The sequence below is a fragment of the Mizuhopecten yessoensis genome, unplaced genomic scaffold (assembly GCF_002113885.1).
Source record: "Mizuhopecten yessoensis strain PY_sf001 unplaced genomic scaffold, ASM211388v2 scaffold11093, whole genome shotgun sequence".
Taxonomy (NCBI): Eukaryota; Metazoa; Mollusca; class Bivalvia; order Pectinida; family Pectinidae; genus Mizuhopecten; species Mizuhopecten yessoensis.
In genome coordinates this window covers 338,933-363,455 of record NW_018408876.1, presented here as the reverse complement: position 1 = coordinate 363,455, position 24,523 = coordinate 338,933, and the positions used below count along the sequence as shown (strand labels likewise).

The following is a 24,523-nucleotide window of genomic DNA, read 5'->3' as shown; positions in this document are numbered from 1 at the left end:
TTTTGCCTGTAGCTTTATTTTAGATCACTTTTAAGGTTACAACTGTGAGTTTTATAGCAGGTGAGCGATGCAGGCCCATTGGGCCTCTTGTTTTTCTGTTGATGTAAGAAATAGTCAACACCAATGTGTGAAAAGACAATATTACCTGATCCTTTACATTCTATCTAATTGATCGTGAATGCCAAATTAATTATTTAAGAAAAAAAAATTCCTTCAAGAAAACAGTTCAAATTCTATGTAGTAACCTAATAATTACCAGAAACGCATTGATAGAGACAGCTGTGACAACAATTAAAGCTCAAAGATGTTTTTCTCCGAAGGCTAGCCTTAAATTATTCTCTGTATGGCTTTGACCAACCCACCTCTTTGAAGTTTGGGTCAGTATGTAGAGAAAGACAGTTTTTTTTTCCTACCATAATTTTTTTTCTTTTTTTTTCTTTTTGGTTGGCAAAACATTTTTTTGGTCTGCACATAAAGCCTAAGTTTGTTGGACTATACCAAAACCTTAGTTTTATTTTTTGATCTAATACATATGCAGATTGCATTTTGGTCTTCAATTTTATAAAAAAAGAATCTAAATAGCCAAGATCAAAACTTCTTTTTTTTTTTCAAGCTGTTCCTATTTCTGGTCTCTTAGAAGGCATTTTTGCATAAGAGTCATTATGGACCAGGAATAATCCTGGAGGGGGTCAATAGGCCGTTGATCCCTCAAAACTGAAATTGACCACTCCATGTTCCAATTTTCTTTTGATTTTACATAAAATGTCCCTCTTGATAAACTCTGAAAATTGCTGAAGATGGTCCACTGCTCTCATATCCTAAGATGGTCCACTGCTCTCATATACTAAGATGGTCCACTGCTCTCTTATCCTAAGATGGTCCACTGCTCTCATATACCAAGATGGTCCGCTGCTCTCATATACTAAGATGGTCACTGCTCTCATATACTAAGATGGTCCCCTCCTCTAATATGCAAGGTTGGCCCCCTGCCCTCTAAATTCTTAGATGGTCCACTGCTCTCATATACTAAGATGGCCCACTGCTCTCATATATACTAAGATGGTCCACTGCTCTCATAAACTAAGATGGTCCACTGCTCTCATATACCAAGATGGTCCGCTGCTCTCATATACTAAGATGGTCCACCGCTCTCTTATCCTAAGATTGTCCACTGCTCTCATATACTAAGATGGGCCACTGCTCTCATATACTAAGATGGTCACTGCTCTCATGTTCTAAGATGGTCCACTGCTCTCATATATACTAAGATGGTACACTGCTCTCATATACTAAGATGGTCCCCTCCTCTAATATGCAAGGTTGGCCCCCTGCCCTCTAAATTCTTAGATGGTCCACTGCTCTCATATACTAAGATGATCCACTGCTCTCATATACTAAGATTGTCCACTGCTCTCATATACAAAGATGGTCACTGCTCTCATATTCTAAGATGGTACACTGCTCTCATATACTAAGATGGTCCGCTGCTCTCATATACTAAGATGGTCACTGCTCTCATATACTAAGATGGTCCCCTCCTCTAATATGCAAGGTTGGCCCCCTGCCCTCTAAATTCTTAGATGGTCCACTGCTCTCATATACTAATATTGTCCACTGCTCTCATATACTAAGATGGCCCACTGCTCTCATATACTAAGATGGTCACTGCTTTCATATTCTAAGATGGTCCACTGCTCTAATATACTAAGATGGTCCACTGCTCTCATATTCTTAGATGGTCCACTGCTCTCATATACTAAAATGGTCACTGCTCTCATATTCTAAGATTGTCCACTGCTCCCATATACTAAGATGGTCCACTGCTCTCATATATTAAGATGGTCCACTTCTCTCATATACTAAGATGGACCACTGCTCTCATATACTAAGATGGTCACTGCTCTCATATACTAAGATGGTCCAATGCTCTCATATACTAAGATGGTCCACTTCTCTCATATACTAAGATGGACCACTGCTCTCATATACTAAGATGGTCAATGCTCTCAATTTCTAAGATGGTCCACTGCTCTCATATATTAAGATGGTCCACTTCTCTCATATACTAAGATGGACCACTGCTCTCATATACTAAGATGGTCACTGCTCTCCTATTCTAAGATGGTCCACTGCTCTCATAGACTAAGATGGTCCACTGCTCTCATATACTAAGATGGGCCACTGCTCTCATATACTAAGATGGTCCGCTGCTCTCATATACTAAGATGGTCACTGCTCTCATGTTCTAAGATGGTCCACTGCTCTCATATACTGAGATTGTCCACTGCTCTCATATACTAAGACGGTCCACTGCTCTCATATACTAAGATTTTCCACTGCTCTCATATACTAAGATGGTACACTGCTCTCATATATACTAAGATGGTACACTGCTCTCATATACTAAGATGGTCCGCTGCTCTCATATACTAAGATGGTCACTGCTCTCATAATCTAAGATGGTCCACTGCTCTCATATACCAAGATGGTCCGCTGCTCTCATATACTAAGATGGTCACTGCTCTCATAATCTAAGATGGTCCACTGCTCTCATATACCAAGATGGTCCGCTGCTCTCATATACTAAGATGGTCACTGCTCTCATATACTAAGATGGTCCCCTCCTCTAATATGCAAGGTTGGCCCCCTGCCCTCTAAATTCTTAGATGGTCCACTGCTCTCATATACTAATATTGTCCACTGCTCTCATATACTAAGACGGTCCACTGCTCTCATATACTAAGATTTTCCACTGCTCTCATATACTAAGATGGTACACTGCTCTCATATATACTAAGATGGTCCACTGCTCTCATAAACTAAGATGGTCCACTGCTCTCATATATACTAAGATGGTCCACTGCTCTCATAAACTAAGATGGTCCACTGCTCTCATATAATAAGATGGTCCGCTGCTCTCATATACTAAGATGGTCCACCGCTCTCTTATCCTAAGATTGTCCACTGCTCTCATATACTAAGATGGACACTGCTCTCATATTCTAAGATGGTCACTGCTCTCATATTCTAAGATTGTCCCGGTGGACATTTCATTCTTTTAATAAAATCATCTGAAAAATATGTTCAAGTGAAGCAAATTGAATACCCACTGCTCTCATATACTAAGATGGTCACCGCTCTCATATTCTAAGATGGTCCACTGCTCTCATATTCTAAGATTGTCCCGGTGGACATTTCATTCTTTTAATAAAATCATCTGAAAAATATGTTCAAGTGAAGCAAATTGAATACCTGGATTATGTATCTGTTACTTTTTTAGGTTCCAATGAGCAAGTTTGAGCAGGACAAATACATTGATTATGACAAAATGGATTTCAACATGAATACTGTGAAATCTAGGTAAGCATTGTTCAATCATATTGATTTAACTTTTACAAATATTTTGATTTAAGCAATGTTCAAACCTAACGATAGATCCATAGACAATCACCAAGGTGATATGATGTTATTTCCTATATGATGTGTTTATATATCTATGATTCAATGATAAGTATTGTAATGAGGGAAAAAGGGTTCTGTTTACTTCTTATCTAATAATTATAAGTATGTTGTTTTTATTTCAGACTTGGTCGTCCTCTGACTCTTTCGGAAAAAGTTCTTTACAGTCACTTGGATGACCCCAAAAATGAGGTTAGTGATAAATATGGGTATTCAAAGAAAAATTTCACAGGTCAATTTTTGAAAATTCGGACAGGTGACAGATATGATTTAAGAAAATGAAATTCACTCAAAGTTCCCAGAGTTTGGTTTAGATTAGTAACAGATATGATTTTCACTAAATATTTCCATGGTTCACTTTAGACATGTGATAAATATGGTATTCATTATGAATTCCCAGATTTTCAGTTTAATATGGCAATGAATATGAATTTTACTAGAATAATTGATTTAAAAAAATAATTTTTAATAAACATGAAATTTAGAGAATTTCTGAGGGTTTGGTTTTGACAGATATGTAACACAGGTCATGCAAAAGTTATTGTGGAAATTTTCAATTGAACTCAGAGATAAAACATTTGGTTTTATGTGTAGGTAATTGAGAGAGGTGAGAGCTACCTGAAGCTGCGTCCAGATCGAGTCGCTATGCAGGATGCAACTGCCCAGGTAAACAGTTGTTGAGCCCAATCGGCTGTCAAGTGTCAATTTGTTTTTTCTGCAAAGAGCAGTTAGCTAGGATTACAATCAGGTTTCAAAGTAATGAATCAAGATATTGGAGAACATAATTATGTAACTTGTTAATAGCCATAGCTGGGGCATAAATGTTTCCTTTACCTGTTAGTATTAGTTTCTGTCTAAATATGCTGCCGTTAATTTTTTCTGCAACACAATCAGTTGAACTTCTCCATTACTTTGGTGTATATTGCTATTCTGCTAACAAAACACAAAAGAGGCATTTATTTTTCATTCACAGATGGCTATGCTACAGTTTATATCCAGTGGCCTGCCCAAGGTGGCAGTGCCCTCGACCATCCACTGTGACCATCTGATCGAGGCCCAACTGGGAGGTGCCAAAGACTTGTCCCGTGCTAAGGTACCAGTGTTTATCTAATACATGCCCCTGCTGCTTTAGCAATTTGGGAAAATTGGAATGATTGCAGTCACTATTTTCAAAAATCTTGAATAAAAAAATCTTTTCAAAAATCTTGAATAAAAAAATACCCATAGTGGACAGTTTTTCAGATCAGTCAGTAAATTATAATGAAAATTTTTGATACTTTTACCAGGAAAAGGACAAGTTTTATTTAAAAGAGATGGGTAACTTATCAGTTTGTTTAAAAATCCTTCGGTAAATCCTGAAGGTTGTATTTTTATTGATTCTTCAAGTTTCCCTGGCCGTTATATTAGAACTGGTCAAACAGACAGTTTGTACAGTTTGTTGTGTAAACCTCTGTTATGTCTTACTGAGGATATGTTGGTGTGGAGTGTGATTGCGTCGTTCTGTACTACAGGAAGTCAATAAAGAGGTTTACGACTTCCTGTCGTCAGCTGGAGCCAAGTACGGTGTGGGATTCTGGAAACCTGGCAGCGGTATCATCCATCAGGTATGTACAAATATGTGGTCAAAACTGACCACTATCAGGTAGGTTCTGACCGGGGTCAATACTGACCATCGTCAGGTAGGTTCTGACCGGGGTCAATGCTGACCACTATCAGGAAGGTTATGACCGGGGTCAATACTGACCATTGTCAGGTAGGTTCTGACCGGGGTCAATACTGACCACTATCAGGTAGGTTCTGACCAGGGTCAATACTGACCATCATCAGGTAGGTTCTGACAGGGGTCAATACTGACCACTATCAGGTAGGTTCTGACCAGGGTCAATACTGATCATTGTCAGGTAGGTTCTGACTCCGGTCAGTACTAACTATGGTCAGGAAGTTGATTTTATAATTTTTGGTGTAAGTAGAAATCATGGTGTAATGATGGAACTTGGTACTGACCAGTGGACGGGCTGTATGTGTTATAGCTCCCTGCCCTTGACTGATGTCCACCACTGGTCAGACCTACAGAAATCTGCCGTTACAAGGTGTGGGCTGGCTCAAGTTGCCATGTCCATGTATTATACTGCACACAGACTCTGAGCCAAATCTAAACTGTTTTCTCCATGTCCATGTATTATACTGCACACAGACTCTGAGCCAAATCTAAACTGTTTTCTCTATGTCCATGTATTATACTGCACACAGACTCTAAGCCAAATCTAAACTGTTTTCTCCATGTACGTGTTTCAGTAACGATTCGTTTTGATGTCCAATCATATTGAACTGATATAATTTATCTATCAAATCTTGATAAGTCCATGCATACAATTTTTGCAGGCTAAGTTCTATGACAGTTGTGTTATTGTTGCGAGAAAACTTTCTTAATCTGGAGTTCAAACACCTGTGAAAGATCAAATTTAAGCACTTAGATTCCAATTCTTTTCCAAGAATAAGTTTAAACTAAAGGGTATCATCAAGTTGAAATATATTTTCACCATTGTTGCTATCATGAAGTGTTCCATATAAATCACATTTTGTGATACATTTCACTCAAAATTTGTGGATTTGAGAACAAAAATGAACAAAAATAAAACCAAAAAATTCCAAGGATCAATTTAACCTTTGCAGTGATCAATCTACAATTAGTTTGTATGGGTCTTTTTCCACTGAATTGTTGAGAGATATGGGTCCCACGATGTTTAATTTCAGTATTTTCAGAAATTCTATAGGTCAAATATAAATTCTATGGGAACAGGACCCAGGACTCGCATGTAGATTTATCACTGCCTTTGTACTAATATTCCTACACTTCACTATCTTTGCAATCCAGGAGTTATCAATGTACACTATCAATATGAAGAAGATAGATACACTGACATGATATAGGCAAGCAACTTTGTGTCAGGAAAACTTCTTTCTTTTTCTCCATCTTCGTGTATGATAGAAAACACAAATTTTAAAAAAACATCTCAAAGTGGAACTTTTCTTCGGGGTTATAAGAACTGATGTGAAGTAGTACTCTTTACCTTAACGTGAAACTTTTAGTTAGGTTTTCTTTGTGGCTGATGATTATCAGACCATACCATCGGTAGAAAAATGTATAGTACCATATTTATCCTACCATAAGCACAAGTGGTCTCTGACTGATGTGTGGACGACTCATTGCAGGACAACAGTAAAATAGCATTAACTGCCATTTCCTTTTAATTGCTATATATATGGGTGGGCTTGTTACCAATCATGGACTTATTGATGGATAAAAAAAAAATCAATTTATAAAATTGTTCACTGTACTTCACCTGTGTAACTGTATTAGTGAAAGCCATTAAAGTTTAAGAATGGGTTTTGTTTTCGTGCTATGCAGTACTATATATAGCTAGTTATGAGAGGCTTGAGAGTATAGAAATACATTGTAAGTGCATAATGATGATCGGTACTGACCAGTGGACGGGCTGTATGTGTTACAGCTCCCTGCCCTTGACTGATGTCCACCACTGGTCAGACCTACAGAAATCTGCCGTTACAAGGTGTGGGCTGGCTCAAGTTGCCACGTCCATGTATTATACTGCACACAGACTCTGAACCAAATCTAAACTGTTTTCTCCATGTCCATGTATTATACTGCACACAGACTCTGAGCCAAATCTAAACTGTTTTCTCCATGTACGTTTTTTCAGTAACAATTCGTTTTGATGTCCAATCATATTGAACTGATATAATTCATCTATCAAATCTTGATAAGTCCATGCATACAATTTTTGCAGGCTAAGTTCTATGACAGTTGTGTTATTGTTGAGAGAAAACTTTCTTAATCTGGAGTTCAAACACCTGTGAAAGATCAAATTTAAGCACTTAGATTCCAATTCTTTTCCAAGAATAAGTTTAAACTAAAGGGTATCATCAAGTTGAAATATATTGTCACCATTGTTGCTATCATGAAGTGTTCCATATAAATCACATTTTGTGATACATTTCACTCAAAATTTGTGGATTTGAGAACAAAAATGAACAAAAATAAAACCAAAAAATTCCAAGGATCAATTTAACCTTTGCAGTGATCAATCTACAATTAGTTTGTATGGGTCTTTTTCCACTGAATTGTTGAGAGATATGGGTCCCACGATGTTTAATTTCAGTATTTTCAGAAATTCTATAGGTCAAATATAAATTCTATGGGAACAGGACCCAGGACTCGCATGTAGATTTATCACTGCCTTTGTACTAATATTCCTACACTTCACTATCTTTGCAATCCAGGAGTTATCAATGTACACTATCAATATGAAGAAGATAGATACACTGACATGATATAGGCAAGCAACTTTGTGTCAGGAAAACTTCTTTCTTTTTCTCCATCTTCGTGTATGATAGAAAACACAAATTTTAAAAAAACATCTCAAAGTGGAACTTTTCTTCGGGGTTATAAGAACTGATGTGAAGTAGTACTCTTTACCTTAACGTGAAACTTTTAGTTAGGTTTTCTTTGTGGCTGATGATTATCAGACCATACCATCGGTAGAAAAATGTATAGTACCATATTTATCCTACCATAAGCACAAGTGGTCTCTGACTGATGTGTGGACGACTCATTGCAGGACAACAGTAAAATAGCATTAACTGCCATTTCCTTTTAATTGCTATATATATGGGTGGGCTTGTTACCAATCATGGACTTATTGATGGATAAAAAAAAAATCAATTTATAAAATTGTTCACTGTACTTCACCTGTGTAACTGTATTAGTGAAAGCCATTAAAGTTTAAGAATGGGTTTTGTTTTCGTGCTATGCAGTACTATATATAGCTAGTTATGAGAGGCTTGAGAGTATAGAAATACATTGTAAGTGCATAATGATGATCGGTACTGACCAGTGGACGGGCTGTATGTGTTACAGCTCCCTGCCCTTGACTGATGTCCACCACTGGTCAGACCTACAGAAATCTGCCGTTACAAGGTGTGGGCTGGCTCAAGTTGCCACGTCCATGTATTATACTGCACACAGACTCTGAACCAAATCTAAACTGTTTTCTCCATGTCCATGTATTATACTGCACACAGACTCTGAGCCAAATCTAAACTGTTTTCTCCATGTACGTTTTTTCAGTAACAATTCGTTTTGATGTCCAATCATATTGAACTGATATAATTCATCTATCAAATCTTGATAAGTCCATGCATACAATTTTTGCAGGCTAAGTTCTATGACAGTTGTGTTATTGTTGAGAGAAAACTTTCTTAATCTGGAGTTCAAACACCTGTGAAAGATCAAATTTAAGCACTTAGATTCCAATTCTTTTCCAAGAATAAGTTTAAACTAAAGGGTATCATCAAGTTGAAATATATTGTCACCATTGTTGCTATCATGAAGTGTTCCATATAAATCACATTTTGTGATACATTTCACTCAAAATTTGTGGATTTGAGAACAAAAATGAACAAAAATAAAACCAAAAAATTCCAAGGATCAATTTAACCTTTGCAGTGATCAATCTACAATTAGTTTGTATGGGTCTTTTTCCACTGAATTGTTGAGAGATATGGGTCCCACGATGTTTAATTTCAGTATTTTCAGAAATTCTATAGGTCAAATATAAATTCTATGGGAACAGGACCCAGGACTCGCATGTAGATTTATCACTGCCTTTGTACTAATATTCCTACACTTCACTATCTTTGCAATCCAGGAGTTATCAATGTACACTATCAATATGAAGAAGATAGATACACTGACATGATATAGGCAAGCAACTTTATGTCAGGAAAACTTCTTTCTTTTTCTCCATCTTCGTGTATGATAGAAAACATAAATTTTAAAAAACATCTCAAAGTGGAACTTTTCTTCGGGGTTATAAGAACTGATGTGAAGTAGTACTCTTTACCTTAACATGAAACTTTTAGTTATATTTTCTTTGTGGCTAATGATGATTATCAGACCTTATCATCGGTAGAACATTTTATATTGTACCATATTTATCCTACCATAAGCACAAGTGGTCTCTGACTGATGTGTGGACTCATTGCAGGACAACAGTAAAATAGCATTAACTGCCATTTCCTTTTAATTGCTATATATATGGGTGGGCTTATTACCAATCATGGACTTATTGATGGATAAAAAAAAATCAATTTATAAAATTGTTCACTGTACTTCACCTGTGTAACTGTATTAGTGAAAGCCATGAAAGTTTAAGAATGGGTTTTGTTTTCGTGCTATGCAGTACTATATATAGCTAGTTATGAGAGGCTTGAGAGTATAGAAATACATTGTAAGTGCATAATGATGATCGGTACTGACCAGTGGACGGGCTGTATGTGTTACAGCCCCCTGCCCTTGACCGATGTCCACCACTGGTCAGACCTACAGAAATCTGCCGTTACAAGGTGTGGGCTGGCTCAAGTTGCCATGTCCATGTATTATACTGCATACAGGCTCTAAGCCACATCTAAACTGTTTTCTTTGCTATCTTATACTTGGTGGTTTTCTTGCATTATACATCCAAAATACCCAATCCTATTGGGTTTTCACTGTCTGATACAATATATTAGATGTTTGTTTTCAAAGTTAAACTATCTCCCCTCAGATTGTACTGGAGAACTACGCCTTTCCAGGGTTACTACTTATCGGAACAGACAGCCACACACCAAATGGAGGTAGGTCAATATATCCCAGTGTTTGTATTCTTCATTGCTCGATTTGATTTAGTTTGTTTGTGTTTATTTAAAGTCGTGCAAGGTTTTGGTGGTGGAGGAAAGCTGGAGTTCCTGGATAAAAAAGCAACTACATGCAGCCTGTATCTGACGACTGTCCCACATAGACCTTGAACCTGCAGCCCAGAGGTGGAGCCTGAAGCCCTAGGCCTTGAACCTGCAGCCCAGAGGGGGAGCCTCAAGCCCTAGGCTGGAACCTGCAGCCCAGAGGGGGAGCCTCAAGCCCTAGGCTGGAACCTGCAGCCCAGAGGGGGAGCCTGAAGCCCTAGACCTTGAACCTTCAGCCAGGAGGTGGAGCCTGACGCCCTAGGCTGGAACCTGCGGCCCAGAGGAGGAGCCTGAAGCCCTAGGCCTCGAACCTGCGGCCCAGAGATGGAGCCTGAAGCCCTAGGCCTTGAACCTGTGCCCCAGAGGTGGAGCCTGAAGCCCTAGACCTGGAACCTGCGGCCCAGAGATGGAGCCTGAAGCCCTTGGCCTCGAACCTGCGGCCCAGAGATGGAGCCTTAAGGCCTAGGCCACAGCGGCTCCCATTGCACGATACAATTTACTTCAAATACAATTGTCATTTAGTTATTTCTTTAATAACAGAAATTGGATTTTTTCCTATCTTTTTGAAACTGCTCTTACTTTTTTTAAATTTTTCATATTATATATCATATGCCCTATCAGAATTGTCACATTGTCACTCATATTCATCAAACTATATGCTCAGATCAGTTAAATTGTAAATTGCTTGCAGTTGTCATATATTGTTTGCTAAAAATTGCTGCTTGCTGAGAATCATTATATAACCATCTCTAAACAAATTCTATTGTTACTTTTGATTTTAGATATTATTTCCAGATACCCACTATGATGATTTTTAAAGAAATACTTCTGGCAAGTTTTTTGAGAAAATGACAATGCCGGTGTTTGACATTTACCCTTTTAACATTGTTTATCTCCCCAGGTGGCCTCGGTGGAGCTTGTATAGGTGTGGGAGGAGCTGATGCTGTGGACGTCATGGCAGGGTTACCATGGGAACTCAAATGCCCAAAGGTAAATACAATTGACCGGTACATTCTGGTACTGGTTTGGTTGCTGTGCAGAGTTTATTTTATTTGATGGGAGAGATTGTGTTAGGCACCACATGTGGCACAGGAAATATTTGTTTCCTTCCAGGAGTACTGCACATGTTCCCAATTCATAGCAAAAAGCTTAAACGAGGCGTTAGGAATGTTAATGAATGTTAAACTGTGCTAAGCAGCTTACATATGTTATGTAAGTGAAAAAAAATATAGAAAATTGTGTGATCTATGGGAGAAGGAGGATATTATGCCTGAGACATCCGGCCATAAATATCCACACAGAATTGTGTCATTTGGTTTGTTTTGATGGCTTCTCAATTGCAGTTGCTATCTTTTGAAACAACTTCAAGTTCTCAGCTTGTCTTTGTGTTTTGAATGACCATGTGGTAAACTGTATAACATAAAAAAATCTATTTTACTTTTATAAAACTACTAATATCTACCCAGCATCTTCCTTAACAGATCTGGTGTGTGTATGTAACTTGTATAATTATTTACCACTGTATACAGATGAGTGTAGTTAAAAGATCAGTATGGTTCAGTTCTATTTTAACACATTTGTAACTGGAAGCTTCTGACTATTACAGGTGATAGGTGTCAAATTGACCGGAAAACTGAACGGCTGGACCTCGCCCAAAGATGTCATCCTCAAGGTCGCTGGAATCCTGACGGTCAAGGGAGGCACCGGTGCCATTGTGGAGTACTTCGGACCTGGCGTAGACTCAATTTCTTGTACAGGTTCGTACACAGAATTATCGGGGTTTATAAACTAAATTATCTCCTTAATTCACAAACTTGTTTCTCCTGTATTATGTCAAGGAGAGTAAGTACAAATTCTATTCTCCCTTATAGTGAAGTCATAGCTTTTTATCCATAGCGAGGAATTGTCAGATGAATGTCAAAATTCATAACAAGTTGTGCCTACAGAGAAAGAATTTCTCATGTTCCCTGGGGTTCATTATAGACATATTTACTGTAAAGACCAGGGCCCATATTCATGAAACCATTCTCATGCTCAAGCATAGATTCTGTGCTCAGGCCCAACTAATAATAACTCACTTTAAATCATGTGACTCAGCCAAAATCATACAGGAAGAATGTGATTTGTGATTAATTAATCAGCGGAACATAAAAAAAGGCCTGAGTACAATATCTGAGTTTGAGCATGAGAAAGGTTTCAGGAATACAGGTCAAATATAATCATTGAAAATAGTATTCAGCGTCAAGTCTCTTCATAATTCTTAAACATCACGGGAAAAATGTGATGTGTGATTGATTTATCAGCGGAACAAGAAAATGGACTTGAGCACAATGTCTGAGTTTGAGCATGAGAACGGTTTCATGAATATGGGTCCAGAAGTTATGTTTTAAAAATGATTGTTAGTAAAAGTGATATTAATGATTCTTACGAAAGAAATGTTGAATTCTTTTCAGGCATGGGCACAATTTGTAACATGGGAGCAGAAATTGGAGCCACCACTTCAATATTCCCTTACAATCACCGCATGCAGGACTATCTGAAAGCAACAAACCGGGCAGGTTAGTATCAGAAACGCAGTGAAATTTGAATACATGTACTAACATTTTTTTTTTAAACGAAGAAAAAAGGACGTAGGCCACAGGTTCTGTCCGACAGGAAATTAATTTAAATCTAGCTTTAACTTTTTGAAACTGAGTTATCAAACATGAAACTTTTGTAATTTGTAACTCACACATGTTGACACTTTGGTTTATAGGCACATTTCATTATTCGTAATACACAAAATCAACGTAATACACAAAATCAAGGTAATACATTGTATTCAAGGAGAATGGGAAATGTAGGATTTCAGGAGAATGCGAAATGTAGGATTTCAGGAGAATAGGAAATGTAGAATTTCAGGACAATAGAAAACGTAGAATTTCAGGAGAATAAGAAATGTAGGATTTTAGGAGAATAAGAAAGGTAGAATTTCAGGACAATAAGAAAGGTAGGATTTCAGGAGAATGAGATATTGCATTGGTGTTTGATAGTTCTTATGGAAAATATTTCTTAATTTTTCAATCGGAGAATCACTTTTTTCGTAGATATTGCTGACCTTGCAAACAACTACAAAGGACTTCTTTCCGCCGATCCAAATGCCCAATACGACCAAGTCGTCGAAATCAATCTGGATACGGTAAGTATTGAAGTGGGGTTCATATATTGCTGAAGATATTATAGCTTAGGCTACCGAAAAAATACAATCTCACCTGGACCAAAAGAAGAGGTTGTTTGGATGTTTTTCAAATTCGAAGTTGATCAAATATTATGTACAATCTGTGATGTAAAAAAAAAAATGTCATTAAAAAAACACGTTATGTTAATACTATTAAGCTGGATTTCTTTTTTTGGCGGGGGGTAGGGGAGATCATCACTGGTAATTACGACCATGATCTATTTTATTGTACAAAGCGTTTGAAGACTTTTCTGAGGGTAACCACACTGTAACTACAAACACTTGTCAAACAGGATCATGCATTGTAGTAACATCCTACGAAATTCCAAATGCCTTGTACATACACTAGAGAGAAAAAGAACCGTTGTCACAGATATCTATATAGGTTGAAATTTTGGTACAGTAGGTGGAAATCTTAATAACTGTCACATGGCCATGTTGATCATATTCATCTTGGAGTACTGGTAAAACAAGAGTAAGATTAATTCGGACTCCTTTTGGAAACCACCATCTATGTTGGCCATAGTACTACAGTATATGATCCTCAGGCTAAACATAGCGCATTTATATGAACTTCGTTTATTTATAATAAACAAGATTCCTTAATGCAAAAAAAATGGGATTTCTGAACGTAAAATACCTGCAAGACGTACTAAGGAGTGACAGTGAAAATGAGATTAACTTACCAAATGGTTATAACTATGTTGCTATGGTATGTGCGCGATTGAAACGTGCGTGAAATTTGTGTTACAGTTGGAACCACATGTCAACGGTCCATTTACCCCCGATCTGGCCCACCCCATTTCACAGCTCGGAGAAATTGCCAGGAAAAATGACTGGCCTAATGAAATTAAAGTTGGTTAGTATATATTTTTTTTAATTCTTTAAATTTCACCATTCAAATATCAGGTCTGTTATACAGTGGTGGTGTTAACGGGGGATTAATATACTTTCATGTGCAGTAATAATTGATGTATCCTGAGAACTTTTTGCCACAGTAAAATTTCGCCTTTTTCATCCTCTGTGATGAGGGAAAATTTATCATGAAAGCAAATATTGATACCTGTCATGCTATGCTTTTTATAGTCATTACATATGTACGGCAAAATAAACACGGGACCAATATGGATTTTTCGAGTGAAGGGTGAAAGTTTGACTTCAAAGGTTAGATTAAACAGGATGTCGGAATAGACGGGGTCTTCTTTGATAGTTCACATTAGAAAGGGGATTTTAACATTTTATGTAAGATAAGACACTAGATGTATACTCACAAGTCAGATCAGACAATTTTCACTGTATTACTTACATTACTTAAATAGAGAAAAATATATATACCACATTGTCATTGAAAACACAAAGACAAGCTTAGAACTTGAAGTTGTTTCAAAAGATAGCAACTGCAATTGAGAAGCCATCAAAACAAACCAAATGACACAATTCTGTGTGGATAGATATGGGCCGGATGTCTCAGGCATAATGTCCTCCTCCTCCCCACAATCACACACATTTTTAAAGTTTTTCTTCACTAACATGTAAGCTGTTTAGCACAGTTTGACAAAGACAAAGAAACAAACTTGTTTATTTCATTCATTCCATTCATCCAAACATCAAACGTTTATAATATAAAACTCAATACGTATATGGGAGAGTCTTTACACTTTTAATTGGTCATTTTTTCATTTACACCTCAACATCAGGTACAAACTCTGCTATAAATAACAACACAACACCATGTACAAAGTCTGCTATCCACATCAACACGACACAACACCATGTACTAAGACTGCTATCCACATCAACACAACACCATGTACAAAGACTGCTATCTACATCAACACAACACAACACCATGTACAAAGACTGCTTTCCACATCAACACAACATCATGTACTAAGTCTGCTATCCACATCAACACAACACCATGTACGTAGACTGCTATCCACATCAACTCAACACCATGTATGAAGTCTTCTATCCACATCAACACAACACAACACAACACCATGTACGAAGACTGCTATCCACATCAACAAACCACAACACCATGTACGTAGACTGCTATCCACATCAACTCAACACCATGTATGAAGTCTTCTATCCACATCAACACAACACAACACAACACCATGTACGAAGACTGCTATCCACATCAACAAAACACAACACCATGTACGTAGACTGCTATCCAAATCAACACAACACCATGTACGAAGACTGCTATCCACATCAACAAACCACAACACCATGTACGTAGACTGCTATCCACATCAACTCAACACCATGGATGAAGTCTGCTATCCACATCAACACAACACAACACCATGTTCGTAGACTGCTATCTACATCAACACAACACCATGTACAAAGACGGCTATCCACATCAACACAACACAACACCATGTTCGTAGACTGCTATCTACATCAACACAACACCATGTACAAAGACGGCTATCCACATCAACACAACACAACACCATGTTCGTAGACTGCTATCTACATCAACACAACACCATGTACAAAGACGGCTATCCACATCAACACAACACAACACCATGTACGTAGACTGCTATCCACATCAACTCAACACCATGTATGAAGTCTGCTATCCCCATCAACACAACACAACACAACACCATGTACGAAGACTGCTTGCCACATCAACACAACATCATGTACTAAGTCTGCTATCCACATAAACACAACACAACACCGTGTACCAAGACTGCTATCCACATCAACACAACACCATGTATGAAGGCTGCTATCCACATCAACACAACACCATGTACGTAGTCTGCTATCCACATCAACACAACACCATGTATGAAGGCTGCTATCCACATCAACACAACACCATGTACGTAGTCTGCTATCCACATCAACACAACACCATGTATGAAGGCTGCTATCCACATCAACACAACACCATGTACGTAGACTGCTATCCAAATCAACACAACACCATGTACGAAGACTGCTATCTACATCAACACAACACAACACCATGTACAAAGACTGCTTTCCACATCAACACAACATCATGTACTAAGTCTGCTATCCACATCAACACAACACCATGTATGAAGGCTGCTATCCACATCAACACAACACCATGTACGAAGACTGCTATCCACATCAACAAACCACAACACCATGTACGTAGACTGCTATCCACATCAACTCAACACCATGTACAAAGACTGCTATCCACATCAACACAACACCATGTAATTAGTTCAGTATCCATACACCAGCATGGTAATGTTCATTTACTACTTTTGTATGATAATTCTTTTCAGATCAACATTCTTACACCAAGGATGAAATTAATTGAAGCTGTAAAACCCTTTATTTTCGTGTGTACTAAATTCGTGAAATTTGCCTGTAGTGAATACTTCAATTCATTATTAAAATGACACTTTTTCAGTAAAACTTATATGTAAAAAACAAGGTGGAGAAAGAGTATCCTTGCAAATTAACTCAGAAAAGAATTCCTCACAAAACTATTAGTTTCACACTACTTCTTTACATCACATTAACAGTTAAAATACCTTTGTGTACTTGTTAAAGGCCAGGTAGATCTTAGCCTGTCTGTCACACATTTCCTATATGTGCTTCAAACTACCATAACTATATGATAAATTTATTGACTAAACCAGCAAAGCATCAGTGTCCAATTGAAGAGATTGTTGTTTCTGAATGAAATAAAATTGAAGGCCTGGTTTATATTTGAAGAAACTATTGTTTCTGTAAGAAATAGACCCTAATTCAAAGCCTGCTTTATGTTTGTAGGTTTAATCGGCAGCTGTACAAACAGTAGTTACGAGGACATGAGTCGTGCGGCCAGCGTTGCCAAACAAGCCCTAGATAAAGGTGTTAAGGCCAAGAGTGCTTTCACTATCACACCGGGGTCGGAGCAGATCAGGGCCACCATTGAACGTGACGGCCAGGTAGGCGCAACATCAGATAGGAAGGGCTTTTCGAGATTAAATTTTCACAGGTTTGGTCGGCAAATCTGGACTTATCCCCTAACTACTGTAAACATACCTATTCTAGCTCACTTAATTTTTTAGCGCATTTTTCAATTTAATACAATGTAGATAAGTGCATTGATGAATTAATGCACCTCGGAAATGTTGCAACTGATAACTATATTATGAAAGCACGAAAAGTGCTAAAATAATCCTATCATTAAAATATGTACGCTTACATTATATTGATTTCTATGGTAGGTGCCTCCCACCTTCCTTACATGGTCAATATGGAGGTAGTGTGGAATATCCTTTTTATTCTCTGCTTTAATTGAGATCTGATGGTTGTGTATCGTATGTTTAAAGGCAGCCATTTTGAGCGATATCGGAGGCGTAGTGTTAGCCAATGCCTGTGGACCTTGTATAGGACAGTGGGACAGAAAGGATGTCAAGAAGGGCGAGAAAAACACCATTGTTACATCTTACAACAGAAACTTCACCGGCCGTAACGATGCCAATCCCGCCACACACGCTTTTGTTACCTCCCCTGAGTTGGTGACGGCAATGGCCATCGCTGGAGAACTCAGTTTCAATCCAGTAACAGACAGTCTAACAGCATCTGATGGTAAATATTCAGTATAAACGCTATATCTGTACCTAAGAAAGAAAAGTTACTTTAAGTCATTTTAAAGTTAATTATTTTTTAGAATAACAACGACAAAATTTTCTCTTCAGCAAACCATGTAAGGGACCACAAGGATGTTAGTTCTTTACAGTGAAAGGTAATGAAGTAAGGGGACCTGAGACATTTACTTCATTATAAATAAATTTGACTGTAAAGAAATTATTTCCTTGGGGTGCCTAACAGTTGAGAACAAATTTGTTTGGTTCCCTGCTCTTCCTTATACCATGTAAACATGGTAAACATGTGTTACGCTGGAGAACTAATTTATCAGATACCAAGGGGTTTGCATAAACCATGTTTTACTGTAAAGAAAATAATCCACGATGTCTGTGGGGTTTCTTATGATTATGTTTCCCTGTTGAGAAATAATCACTTGGTCCCCCGGGGTTTCCTATTTTTGCTGTTTTCCTGTATGTAGAGAACTATTATATTAGGTTCTCTTGGGTTTTTATTAATATTCAGGTTTCACTGTAGAAAACTTATCTTTAAGGTCCCCTTAAAGAGTATTTCACTGTCAATTAAGAATTTCTTAGGTACCCATAATTTTGTTTGCATGTTTTACTAAATGTATAGAAAATTCCTTTTGGGGTTCATTGATTTACTGTATATGGGTTTTGTCTAGGGTCGAAATTTAAGTTTGAAAGTCCTTATGGTGACGAGCTGCCGTCCAAAGGATTTGACCCAGGAATGGATACGTTCCAGCCTCCGCCCGGAGATGGCACAAGCCTCAGAGTGGATGTTGACCCTAAAAGTGCTCGCCTTCAGTTGTTGTCTCCCTTTGACAAGTGGAACGGTCAGGATTACCTTGATATGCCAATCCTCATCAAGGTAAATGTCACAACCTTCATGGGTATTTATCACTGACTCATGAAGTAAAATCGGATAATTCGGGGAAGTTAAGATTCGCTGATCGTCATCAAGATAAATCTGACACAAGTCATAGTAAGGGCTGTTCCAGAATTAAATATAAGGGAGAAGTTCGATACACCTTTTCAGAGATCATAGGAATGTGGTTGTTTAAATTTATTTAATGAAAAACGCAAAGAATCAAAATTATCCTGGAACTAATATATTTACAATGTATGTGATATGATGCACCTTTAAGGAAATGTGTGTANCCACCCCGCTAATATATTAAAAGTGATGTGATTTATTATAAGGAATGCAACGCAGATCTGGTTTTAACAACACCGCCCATAATATATTAATACAGAAGCCTCCCACCTCCCCCATACAATAAACTAACGAATAGCCATAGATAACAGCAGTATAGCTAATGTCTTTATAACTGATTTCCACACTTCATTGACTTATCATATCATAGGAATGTGGTTGTTTAAATTTTAATAGTGAAAAACGCAAAGATTCAAAATAATCCTGGAACTGATATATTTACAATGTATATGATATGATGCACCTTTAAGGAAATGTGTGTCTTATGTAAATTATTTCAGGTGAAAGGAAAGTGTACAACTGACCACATCAGTGCTGCTGGTCAGTGGCTCAAATACAGAGGTCATCTGGACAATATCTCCAACAACCTGCTGATTGGGTAAGACCAAATATAAAATATCAAAATGTTAGATTTAGAAACTTTATTTATTTACAACAATAATTGTAAAACTAGTTTATCAACATATATTAATCGCTTTTGTTGGTCAGACAGCTAGCACACAAGGTCTTAAATGTGTGATGGAACTGGAGTGCCCAGAAAAACTCCAGTCTGTGGGGCAGATGACCCGATACCTTTTCACATTATATCGGGGAATAGAACCCTGGCTGTCTTGGTGAAAAGCGAGTCAAGTGTACTTACCAAATCCCCCATACCGTGTGTTAGAACTGCTTCCTCGCCTCTGGTGCCTATATACGACACTTGTGTATAGTAAATGGGTGGAATCATGCAACGTTAGCTCTATGATAAACTTAGATAAAATTTGCGTCTGTGATATCGGTGTATATGTTTCTTATTGTTAGTTTTATGTTTATGTATTTATTACAGTGCCACCAATGTGGAAAATGGTGAAATTAACAGCGTGAAGAACTGGCTTACCGGGAAATACGGCAGTGTACCCGACACGGCTAGATATTACAAGGTCGGTACCGGCAGAAAGTTTAATAAAAATATACATTTGTACAGCGCGCCCTATATAATTTGTAAAAAGAAAAATAGCAATGAAAGTTTGATGCTGTTCAGAGCTGTTTAAAAAGCATTTATATTAGGAACATTGTTCCACTTATTTCAATGAAAAGGAGCGCTTTCACATTCTTACCTGAAAGTGAGAGAAATTCCAAATTTCTGTGAGTGATAAAACCTGCAGAAAGTTACCCACGATGCAGCCAATGTTTCAGGAGGACACCTTTTTTCTATTAGACATTTTCCAAGTTATCCAGCTATGTTACTATCAATCCACATACGCTGATTGAAGGTGGTTTCATTACTACGCTCCACTTTACTCATACCAAGACATGTTAAACCTTTGGGCTGTTGTCATGGTCTTTTTTAGAAGGAAGAGTGACATTTTTGAATGGTTTCCTCATTTCAGGCACAGAGCATCCCCTGGGTGGTTGTAGGAGATGAAAACTATGGTGAGGGAAGTAGCAGAGAACACGCTGCACTCGAGCCCCGACATCTCGGTGGACGTGCCATCATCGTCAGGAGTTTCGCCCGTATACACGGTAATACATCAACAGGCCTGCAGCCGTGTAGCGTTTTGGTGTTACCACTAGATAGTAGATATATAAGAATATATTGATGTTATTAGGTATAATGATACTACATAAATAACAATCTCAGAACTGCAAGTTTGGATTTTCCCCTCAAAATGAAATCAAATTTGGATGCTGATTATATGGAGCCGGGAACAGAGGAAATTCTTTGAAAATCTACCCCCAGCAGTGTACACTTATTATACCCCCAGCAGTGTACACTTATTATACCCCCAGCAGTGTACACTTTTTATACCCCCAGCAGTGTACAATTATTATACCCCCAGCAGTGTACAATTATTATACCCCCAGCAGTGTACAATTAGGAAGAGGAAAATATACCCCCAGCAGTGTACAATTAGGAAGAGGAAAATATACCCCCAGCAGTGTACCATTAGGAAGAGGAAAATATACCCCCAGCAGTGTACCATTAGGAAGAGGAAAATATACCCCCAGCAGTGTACCATTAGGAAGAGGAAAATATACCCCCATCAATGTACCATTAGGAAGAGGAAAAAGAAGTTTTTACTAAAAACTGCAAATGTGTGGAATAACTTACCGGAAAATGTAGTATCTGTCTACCTATCTTCATATATTTATGTACTATTATGAATATTATTGAGTGCCTGCTGATCATTAAAGAGGGCCTCATGAGAGATTAGCCTTTATTGTTTGCTGAATGAGTTGTACCGTCCAAAGATAAAGTATTATCATTATTATTATTTGTAAAAACTTTGGCATCCTACATATTGTATTTAGTGAGAGAGACCAGTTTTTTACTGCAAGCATGGAATCAAAGTTAACCACAAGTCACTTGATTCCATCTGCATACAGAAATGAGAACATTGCTTGAACAACAGACAGGACACTGAATACACTGTTGTAGTGGTTGTCTCGTTGTCTCACCGCCACCAAGTGGAAGCGACACTAAGGTGTTGCTTTTCCAGCGACAGCGGCAGTAGCGTCAACATTAGGTTTTTGCGTTTAACTTAGTTTCACTGGAAGTTATAAGTGCTACACCAACCACACTTGGACCACAGATGCATCTTAGGTAGTACATCTCAACCCATGCATCAAATGCTGGATGCGTCCTACCTTACATGGTCCATTGACTTTGTCAGCATCTCCATCAACATTTTTGTGTTTAATTTAGTTTCTCTAATATGTGCATTGATGGTCAAAGCTCGCCATAGGCTAGACATATAAATCAGAATGGCTTGTGTTTTTTTAAAACATTACATTTTCGTTTCATTATCAACATTTTAACTGAACAGAATATGTTTTTGGACAGAAAATAAAATAGGAAAAAAACTATTATCTGATATGGTTTGTCGAGGAACAGCACTTCGCTTTCTTAGATATCGTTTGATCTGCAGCAGCATTTTTCCTTGTGATGTCACAAGGTTTAGTTTACATTCTCAATGTAATGCGGCTAAATCGACATCAACGTGTGTTGTAGATTTGCCAACCATTCTTACAGTCCTTCAGTTTTAGTAAAAGAATCTATTTTTTGTATTGTGTGTTTGTAAATAATTAACAATCTATTTCTGTTTATTGTAGAAACCAACCTGAAGAAGCAAGGTATGCTTCCCCTAACCTTCGCTGATCCTGCTGATTATGAAAAAATTAAACCAGACGACAGAATTTCTCTCGTCGGACTTAAAGATCTGGCTCCAGGACAGGTAAGCAATTACTGTTGATCAATGATAATCTGACAAGATAATTCTGAAACTGACACTCTAGACACAAATTATGTCTAGGGGACAATCCCTACCTCTTTTTTTACAAGCACAAACTTTGTCTTTGTGGCTGGCTTTCTAAACACTACTTTGTCTAGGGGACAATCCCTACCACTTCCTGTACAGACACAAACTTTGTCTTTGTGACTGGCTTTCTGGAGACTGTTTTGTCTTTGTGACAATCCCTACCTTCCCTTTTGCATTCCAGGCACAACTTTTGTCATGGGGAGCAATCTCCTGCACTGCCTTGAAAGACAACCTTTGTCTAAAGGAGGATTTGTCATTCTTAACCACTGGTTTTCCAGACACAGATCATTTTGGGGACAATATCCGCCTCATGTTATTATTTCCCTAAAACATAGTATAGGACATTTGAATGTTTGCCTTTTCTGTCTGCAAGTCCTTACATCTGTCCACAAAAATCTAGATCAGACCTACTACCTCAAACTGTCATAAGACTTCATATATGGATACATCTTGAAGAGTATTATACCAGTATATCAAATGTAGGTCGCTGTGATCTATATTATATACTTAACTTACTAGGTAAGTTTCATTTAGTTCCATTTCAATCAAACTGAGAGCTGAGGCAGTCGAATATTACCAAACATTCTTTAGCATGATAATGTAGACACATAGATGTATTTATTTTGCGCATTCCATGCATTTCCAATATGTTCTATTTTCTTGATAACAATAATTTGGAGTGAATTTTCTTCTCTTGCAGCAAGTGAAATGCGAAATAAAACATACCGACGGATCAGTGGAAACGATACAACTGAACCAGTCCATGAACGAGGGACAGCTTACGTGGTTCAGAGCGGGCAGTGCTCTCAACAGAATGGCGGAGTTAAAGCAATAACGTTGTGGTGTCTCCCATATTATCTGTAGTGCTGTATACCAAAAACACTGGGGACAGAAAACAGTAACTGTCACCCAGCGTAATCAGTAGTGCTGAACAATACCAAACACTGATGACATAAAACAGTAACTGTCACCCAGCGTAATCAGTAGTGCTGAATAATACCAAACACTGATGACATAATAGAAAATACAGAAAATGTTGCCAAACACAAAAAATTGGATTTATCTTTGAGTATAGTGCTATCCAGCGGATATGTGTCAGCTGGTGATGGTTTTAAAATATTGAATACCATGGTATTTCGTCAACGCTGATAAACAGAATCATCAACTTGGCTGACAATGGATTTAAATTATCATTGAGTTAAATTTCACAGCAGATACACAGAAAGCGTGACCATATTATGTACAAAGTATTTAAATATCCAGTGATGGAAAAACTTTAGTTGCTGATGTGGGGAGTGAAGTAGTAGAGGAGTTGGTAACTCTCACCCCTCGACATTCTAGTGAAACTGTTATCATTGTTTTGAAATTGATATTGTGTTATTGTGTAAATAAACCTATTTAAGTATCAAGTGTTATTTTTGGGGCTTTGTAGGTGTCATCAGCTCTGCAGAGAATGTAGGTGGCAATGGGGTTTTAGCCGACCAGTTGATTAGGCATGTAATTCTGTCTACATCAAAGTTTTACAGGGTTGTATCATTACAGGATTGGTTAATTAGATCTGACTAGAACGAACTGATGCATGAAATGTTGCTTTTAGATAATAGGTTATCTCCCTTTTCATTAATTTTTCTCTTTGAGAATTAACAAAATTCAGCAAAATGTTTTCATATTTATTAGAGGTAGACATTGATAATTTTGTAATTTTATTTTTGTAAAGAATGTATTATCTGATTGAACGATAATTTATTTAGGACATAATGAAAATCTAGTTTATCAATCTTTAATTTGTATAATTTGATTTGTGTGTAATTTGACTAAATACAAAGCATATACTGTATGCACTGCTACAGGTTTTATATTCAGGCAAAGCTTCACCACCAGATCAACCGTGATAGTTATAAAAATAAATAAAACCTAA

At 37.6% G+C, this 24,523-nt stretch overlaps 1 protein-coding gene across 1 annotated transcript in view; it reads left to right on the top strand.

Annotated features, from left to right (window-relative positions):
• Nucleotides 1-24,523, top strand: part of LOC110465604 (aconitate hydratase, mitochondrial-like) — a 27,897-nt gene extending 3,374 nt beyond the window's left edge. The window contains exons 3-21 of the mRNA XM_021521544.1: nt 3,281-3,360; nt 3,585-3,651; nt 4,054-4,125; nt 4,433-4,552; nt 4,971-5,063; nt 10,086-10,155; nt 11,162-11,250; nt 11,867-12,017; nt 12,714-12,818; nt 13,347-13,438; nt 14,231-14,336; nt 17,270-17,427; nt 17,815-18,073; nt 18,756-18,961; nt 19,588-19,685; nt 20,133-20,226; nt 20,677-20,809; nt 22,400-22,521; nt 23,306-24,523. Of these exons, the coding sequence (XP_021377219.1) occupies nt 3,281-3,360; nt 3,585-3,651; nt 4,054-4,125; nt 4,433-4,552; nt 4,971-5,063; nt 10,086-10,155; nt 11,162-11,250; nt 11,867-12,017; nt 12,714-12,818; nt 13,347-13,438; nt 14,231-14,336; nt 17,270-17,427; nt 17,815-18,073; nt 18,756-18,961; nt 19,588-19,685; nt 20,133-20,226; nt 20,677-20,809; nt 22,400-22,521; nt 23,306-23,440 (2,250 nt within the window). The 3' untranslated portion in view covers nt 23,441-24,523. The remainder of the gene's footprint in view (nt 1-3,280; nt 3,361-3,584; nt 3,652-4,053; nt 4,126-4,432; nt 4,553-4,970; nt 5,064-10,085; nt 10,156-11,161; nt 11,251-11,866; nt 12,018-12,713; nt 12,819-13,346; nt 13,439-14,230; nt 14,337-17,269; nt 17,428-17,814; nt 18,074-18,755; nt 18,962-19,587; nt 19,686-20,132; nt 20,227-20,676; nt 20,810-22,399; nt 22,522-23,305) is intronic.